Source organism: Poecilia mexicana, unplaced genomic scaffold (genome assembly GCF_051168715.1).
Source record: "Poecilia mexicana isolate PSO_F unplaced genomic scaffold, ASM5116871v1 scaffold_8, whole genome shotgun sequence".
NCBI classification, from domain to species: Eukaryota; Metazoa; Chordata; class Actinopteri; order Cyprinodontiformes; family Poeciliidae; genus Poecilia; species Poecilia mexicana.
This window is the reverse complement of record NW_028263377.1, coordinates 12,618,441-12,625,896: the sequence shown is the minus strand read 5'-3', so window position 1 is coordinate 12,625,896 and position 7,456 is coordinate 12,618,441. Positions and strand designations below refer to the sequence as shown.

The 7,456-nt window shown below is 42.3% G+C and overlaps 1 protein-coding gene across 3 annotated transcripts in view; it reads left to right on the top strand.

The window, feature by feature from the left end:
- Positions 1 to 1,204: 1,204 nt before the first annotated feature.
- cacna1aa (calcium voltage-gated channel subunit alpha1 Aa) overlaps positions 1,205 to 7,456 on the top strand; it is a 94,423-nt gene continuing 88,171 nt past the window's right edge. For all 3 annotated transcript variants that reach the window (XM_014997077.2, XM_014997060.2, XM_088008270.1), the window contains exon 1: positions 1,205 to 4,150. In XM_014997077.2, coding sequence (XP_014852563.2) covers positions 3,828 to 4,150 — 323 coding nt within the window. In that variant the 5' untranslated portion in view covers positions 1,205 to 3,827. The remainder of the gene's footprint in view (positions 4,151 to 7,456) is intronic.

Genomic DNA, 7,456 nt, shown 5'->3' with positions numbered 1-7,456 from the left:
CAGTATCCTCTGCATTGGTCATTTGTCACTTTTTGGAGGTTGAAAACATAAACAATTATGCTCTGGTCAAACTCAAAGCCCAAAATTGATGTTCTAAATCATCACAGAGCTGGATCAGTCTATTTAATTGGGTTGGCAAAGTAACCCAAATCTATAGTTATTTTGTTTGTCGGTTAGGATGTTGCGGGGCCCAGACACTTAACTCCAACATGCCCACTAATCTGTGTCTGCATTTATATTCCATATTGCTGGATTCATATGTGACAGCAGTTGGATGAAAGATTGTGGGTTAAATTGGTTTGAGTGGTTGGCTTTGACTAGAGCACATTTCATTTATTATCCAGAGAGGACAAAACACCAGAGGCTAACAGAGGATGGAGGATAACAAGAACATACCAGGAGGAACTGACAACTAAGTGGAAGAGCTGGTAGAGGTATCAGCAGAGGAGAGTAATTACTGGTTTGGAAAACAGGTGATTCTAATTAACAAACAGGTTGCTGCTGTGGGAGAACTTAAGAGGATGACACCAGAGGAGGGAGACAGAGAAAATGGCAGAATAATCAAAAAAGGAAAACAAAGGGATTTGAGAAAGTAAAGTAATCGAAATGAAGCTAGTAAATAGAAAGCTCAAAACCAAAGACTCAAATCACAAGAGAAATGTTGGATTAAGATTAAAGGACTGAACTGAATTTAGCAAAACAAAACAAAAGCATCTACAAGAATACAAAACAAATCCAAAATCACATGGAACTCAAGCCTTTCTTATTGTGACAAATATTGAATGTTTTGTACCCAGAGGTTTTAAGAGGGTAGGGTGGTTTTGCAGTGATCCATGTCTGAAATGGAGGTTTTTGCATATGAAGCGATGGACATCGTGTGCCTTATGGTAGGACTGGTTTTGAAACCATATAAAATAAACCAGTAGTCTAGTTAATATTGACTTTTTGCTGCTGTCCGTGGTGCTGAAATATCTTGATTGGGTCTGAGTTGTCTGTTGTGCTGAATCTATCTATCTATCTATCTATCTATCTATCTATCTATCTATCTATCTATCTATCTATCTATCTATCTATCTATCTATCTATCTATCTATCTATCTATCTATCTATCTATCTATCTATCTATCTATCTAATCATGTTTTTTTCTGTCCTTGCGGTGGGGTCAGCCTCCCCTCACAATCAAAAGCCTCTCTAAGTGGACACGAGGCAAAACGATCCTCTTCCTGACATATCGAATGGCCGTTTAAGGTCGCGCTATTATCGATTGGCTCTCGCGATTGCAAGCTATTCCCTCCCCCAGGTTAGTCTGTCCAATAGGTGAGAAGAGCTGACTCTTCGGGTCACCCTTAAATCTGGATATGCAACATCACTGCCCATTCACACAGGCGCGCACGCGCGCAAACACGGACACACACGCGGCTATTTGTGGAGTCAAATCAATTAGGTCTCGTAATACATTTTTGTCCTGTAATGAAGAAGAAGAAGAAAAAGAAAAAGGATTATGATGATGATAATGATGATGATGATGTGAGGTCCAGCCTTTCTCTCCGCTGACGCTTCACGTAACGTGGCAACAGCCCTTTAAAGAAGGTGTATGAGACAAGTGACATCACGCTTTATATCCAGAAGATTGATGCCAAAAAAAATGTCAGCTTTAACAAAAAATTTGATTTTTTTTTTTTCAAAATGTTAGTGTTATTATCCAGTTCACGCTCCCCTGAGTTGCATCTGAAAACATTTGCAGAGTACTGCGGCTTTAGCGCAGAGCATGTGCTTGCTGGTCACACCTTGGAACGAGCACCAATGTTTTGGTGGTGGGATGAAAAAAAAAAGTAGCCTCGAGCAGAGGAGAGAGTGAGGGAAGAAGATCCTCGACTCACTTTCAGGGAGGGAGGGGAGAGAAGTGAGCTCTCTTCGTCCATTAATTTCCAAACGTCTGTTGCTAAGAATAGCCTCTCCCCTCCACCTTCCCTAACAAACACATGCAGACTTGCGCGCTCGCACTGTGACGCGCAGCTTCTCCCCCCCCCCCCCCCTTCTTCTTCGTCGTCGTCTTCTTCTTTCTGTTACACGCTCCCGTGTGCGCGCAGTCATTGTCAGCTCGGGTTGCAGCTGTGTCTTTTGCAGGAACTGCATGATGCCAACGTCAGTCACACACACATACACGCGCATCTGGCTTATAATAACGCTTACCCTAATATGGACATTATAAAATGTGTAACACCTCATTCCCCCCTTCAAATCAATTGAATATTTTACGCATAACTGGGGTGGCTCAAGTGGAATGGGCGCGTCTATACTGCAGCCAGAAGCACCTGGGGAGAAACAGGCTATGAACGAAGAACGAAGCGTCCACCCGTGGCATACGTGTGCAAGTTGCGTGCGTCATGCGCCGTACCCGCAGAACACAGTTTAGACAAACTGGTTTTGCTTGCGGCTTCATTTAATCGGCTTGATATTTACAGAGGGAAAAAAAAAAAAAACACGATCCCCTCCCCTTTCTGTTTCCTTTCTGTCCATACACAGATCGATCTGTCTCAATATCCATCCATACGTTCGTTCGTCCGTTTGTCCATCTCCCTCTCCCCTTGAGGGCTGCTGGATAAGGAGGCCCTCTCCAGTGAAAGAGAGAGAGAGAGAGAGAGGGAGAGAGAGAGAGAGAGCTCTTCCAGGACATTTGGGCTCATCGGTGCGGATCCAAGACTGTTCGGGGTGGGGATGGTGAGGGATATTTTTCTCGGCACCTCCTCGATCGGCCGAACCTAGATCATGAGAGGGTGTGAGGCAGCGAAGAACAGCCTTGTCTTTGACGACGCCGTCCTTTTCCCTCCGCTTCTGGATGGATGCTCGCTGCAGGTGAGGGATTGAAGAAGAGGACAGTGTGGTTGCAACGAAGAGGACAGGAGAGGATGCTTCTGAATTCGTTTGATGAAGAAGAAAATACTTTTATGTACATCAATGACAGCGAGGCTCCAAAGGAAAACGGTATTTTTTCCCCCCAACATCTTATCTCTGAATGGGATTATGCGATCAGGTCTGAGATTGACAAATGTCACATTTTTTCTTGGTGTCAAGGCTAGTCAGAGCGCACTCGTAAAGCAGCTGTAGGGCGACGGGAGCCACATTATTGCCACACGCTGTATCAAACATTGCGGATGTTCCAAAAATAAATAAATAAATAATTCTGGCTCTCCCTCCTTTTTTTTCTTTTTTTTTTTTTTTTTGCCAATTCCTTTTTTTTATTATTATTTGGAACACATTGAGAGAACGTCCGTAAATCTATTTTAAAAATCTCTTTATTTATTGGGACCTGAGTTTTTATCACAAATTCTAACATGAAGAGTGAAGAACTGAAGCGTCCAGAAAGGTGCGGGAACATCTGGTGCGCTCTGATCCAAGCATGAACCATACAGAAGAACATGAAACATTCATGTTTAACTCGATAGTCTCCTCATGAGCCCATGTTTGGAGGCAAATCCTACTTTTTATGGACATAAAATCGGACTAAGATTGAGACGCCCAACAGCACTACCCTACAGTGCAACCAGTCAGCCAACCGACCACACATTTAATTTCCTCACACCCACAGTTGGCCGTTGGAAGAGGCACACAGAGGAAGGAGACGCCGTAGGCTTACATGGGCGTCCTCGTCTGCTGAAGCCGGGAGGTGCAGGTGTTGATCGGCAAGCTCGCAAGGCAACCCCCGTTGTGCATATGAGACGTTCGGATCCAGATGAGATGTAATGTGGTGTGGCCACACAGCTGTGCATTGGTCTCCTTTTCCGCTGTTTCGTGAAGATTGGCATCCAAGATCGGTGTCCGCTGAATGGCGCGGTTCGGAGACGAGATGCCGGGCAGGTACGGCGGGGGGCCCGGTGGTGGAGGGGGCCCCGGGGGCCGCGGCGGCAGCAGGCAAGGCGGGCCACACGGACATGGCCACGGCCATGGGCACGGCCACGGCCACGGACCACCAGGAGGACCCGGGGCCCAGAGAATGTATAAGCAGTCTATGGCGCAGAGAGCCCGCACAATGGCCCTCTATAACCCCATCCCGGTACGCCAGAACTGCTTCACTGTCAATCGCTCGCTGTTCATTTTCAGCGAGGATAACTTCGTGAGAAAATACGCCAAAAAGATCACCGAATGGCCATATCCTTTTTCAGGCGTTGTGCAGTGAGTAAACATTCATGATACAGGTCTTGCCAGTAGGTAAGTTTTCAAATATAGTAAGCTAGTAAGTAAGCTATATATATATATATATATATATATAAGTGTAACAAGCCGGACTATCTATGTGAGGTGGCCGAAGAAATGCTGACTATGCCATTTTCAGGTAATTAAGTGGAGAGCGGGAGGCTGTTGATCCCCATCAATCACTTATTCCTTTTAATTTCATGTCAAAGTATCGCAGGATTTGCTTGATATACCTGTCTGTGAGAGGTGTATGTAGTGTGAGCGTGTGATAAGGGTGGGAGGTTTGGGGGGGTGTCTAGGGGCCGCCGCTGGTTGCTGATGTCAGCATGTGCAGCAGGCCCGATGCCTAGTACAGAGAAAGTGGCGAGAGGAAGTGGAGTTGGAGGGGAGGCGAGGGGGAGGCCAAAAAAAGCACAATATTGGTGTGAACGTGTGTTTGGGTGAGTGTGTCCTTGCTGTACACACACTCCTATCAGCGTGATGCAGGTGTCTTTATAGATAGGATGTGCAGGAGACATAGCAGGTAGCAGTCTGTATGGTGTATTAACCCCAGCATTAAATCGTGACTGGAGTTTTTATCCCCCCACACACACACATTTTGAGGCTTTCTGCTCTTAATCGGCCAAGATGCAGGCATCACTGAAGTAATGTCATAATTTCCAAACTGCCTGCATGACTCTGTTTTGCAAGTGGCGGGGAATTCTTCCCATCAACCTCCTACATTTGAGTTTTCATACACAATTCATGCTAAAGGCAGCAAGTAAAGTGAAGGTTTTCATGTTGATATTATCAGTGTGCACCTTTTGCATTTTCTTTCCCCCCACATTGGTTAATGGCAAGAAGGGAAATTGTAGTAATGATTGTGCCGACGCCTGAGCCATGACATAACTGCACTGCATTGGTCTCTTCTGGCAAAATGCAGAACTAAAGAGCCTTCGAACCAACACTAAGTGGCAGACGTGTTGGTGGAAAAAGAAGTTAGTCAAAGAACTCCAGCATAAAATGGTCATTGTACAGTTCACTTGGACAGATTAAACATAGTCTCTGTTGAATTCATTCAGTGTATGATGCTCTATCTTCAAACGGTGTAATCCAACAAAACATTCTGAACTCTGTCACCAGAGTTTTGAAAGCTTTTATCAGTATTAACTTTGTTGTACCTATAGGATACAAAAGTAGATGAGTTTGTATTCACTTTAAAGAATAACCTCTGTTGGATTTCAAGCTACGAAATGTCAGGTACTGCATTTCTTTGCAGTAATTTTGATTTTCTTTATAATTGTATTTATTTTATGGAGTAAATTTTTGGGAGATAAGCATGGCTTCTTATTCTTTTGTCCCTCTGGTACTTTCAGTGATTGTATTATGTTCTTAATATTCAATACACAATAGTGGCTTCACAAAAATGAGACTGCAGCTGCAGAACTCGATGTTTTCCCCTTTAACGTGTTTCGAAGAATATCTCACTCAAGGTTCAATTGGTCTCCAGGGGCTTTTGTGCTTGTGAAGTTGTTTTGATGGCATAAAAAGCATTTAAATATAGAGTTAAGTTTTCATGGTGAAATTTGAAGAACCATTTAGATTTTACTATCGCAAGCCATTTTAGACCTTTTGCAATGCGCCGTGGTCAATACCATAAAGACAAGTTTTATTGCAGCTTCAAAGAATCTTTACAGTAGAGTTCACATTATGTTAAATCAACCAATTATCCAGTAAGATAAAGACGAATGCAACTCTATACGTTTTCTATACCGCAAGATTTGCAAGTGCTTGATTGGATGATGTTATAACCTCCCATAACGCAAGACAACGGCACTGGGTCTAACACAAAAACAGTAATCACTAAGAAGTTGATGTCAGAGGCAAAACATTATTTTACAACTCATGGAAAAATCTCAATCACAAGAGAAGAAAGACACAAGGAAGCTTTAAGCTTCAGGGTCTCCAAGGCCCAAACAACAAACAAAACACCCTCTTATAATTAAAAAAAAATAAAAATAAAACAACCACTTTCTCGATGAGAACTGAAAAAAGGTACAAAACTGAACTCACTAGCTAACCACAATCAGGAGAAAAACATTTTGCGACAAAAACGTCAGATAACCCCTACCAGCTTCCACTGTGAATATAAACACACTGTTTGAGTGAGACACTTAATTCCTCACAATGTTGCTCACAGCAAGATCACTGAAGTCCCCACAGACAACAGTCAGCAGACAGACAAGATCACTGCAGATCAAGGCCCAGAGGGGGAAAAAAAGGGTCTGACATCTTTGGCATGGAGGTGTTTATGGAGTGGCTGACGAGCTCCAACACCTTTTACCTGTGGTAGTCAGGTAGACCTGAAACACAAAGAGAGAGAGAGCTCTCAGGAAGAGAGCCCCTAGAGGTCAGTGACTGTAACAAATGACAACCAGATGCGTAAAAATGAATTGGTATGGTCACATGGTCACTATTCATACTTTGGAGCTGTCAATTGGCAATATTACAGAGAAAATGTTAACATACAGTTCTCTCAATACAGCACTTATCTCAAGATTTTCTCATTAGAAAGTCTCTTTCCAGTTGCATGATGCAACAAAACCGTGCAGAAAAAGTAAATTGGAATATTTCTCTCTAACTGGGTTAAGATTAGGACTGTGAGAATTTAAATTAAAATCTTTTCTTCCTCGTTTGTCCTCATCATACCATTTTTCAGACCATTTATTTATTTATTATTTGGTAAAAAGTCTACCCAAGTGCAGAGGAACCGATCAAATGTCTATAATTTATTATTTAAAAATTACATAGTCAGATGGACCAAAACATAAAGTTAAGTGGAAATTTTGGTATTATAAGGACCGAAATGACAATATATCTTATAAATAACAAAATACAACTTTCCAAATCATTGAGTAAATGTCACTAGTTACTACCCAACTCTGCTGGCAAGCACCAAGGCTGAGCAACTCTGTCACAAAATACACTGACGCTACAAAGGTGAATATTTCATTATTTAATAACAAAATTCAGAATTCAGATGCATTATTCTGCAATTTCAAGATGTTAAAATAAGCAATGACATATTACTTTGGAGTCTGAAACATGATATTGTGTCTGTTGCATGTTGTAAAAAAAATATTTGAAAATAGCAGTTTGTGTAGTATGTAGGTAATTTAACAATATTTTGCATTAAAATGGCTTAAATCTGTTCATTTTAAATATTCATTGTTTCTAGTTGACATTTTTGCAATAGAAACAAAATGACGCACGTGACAGGCA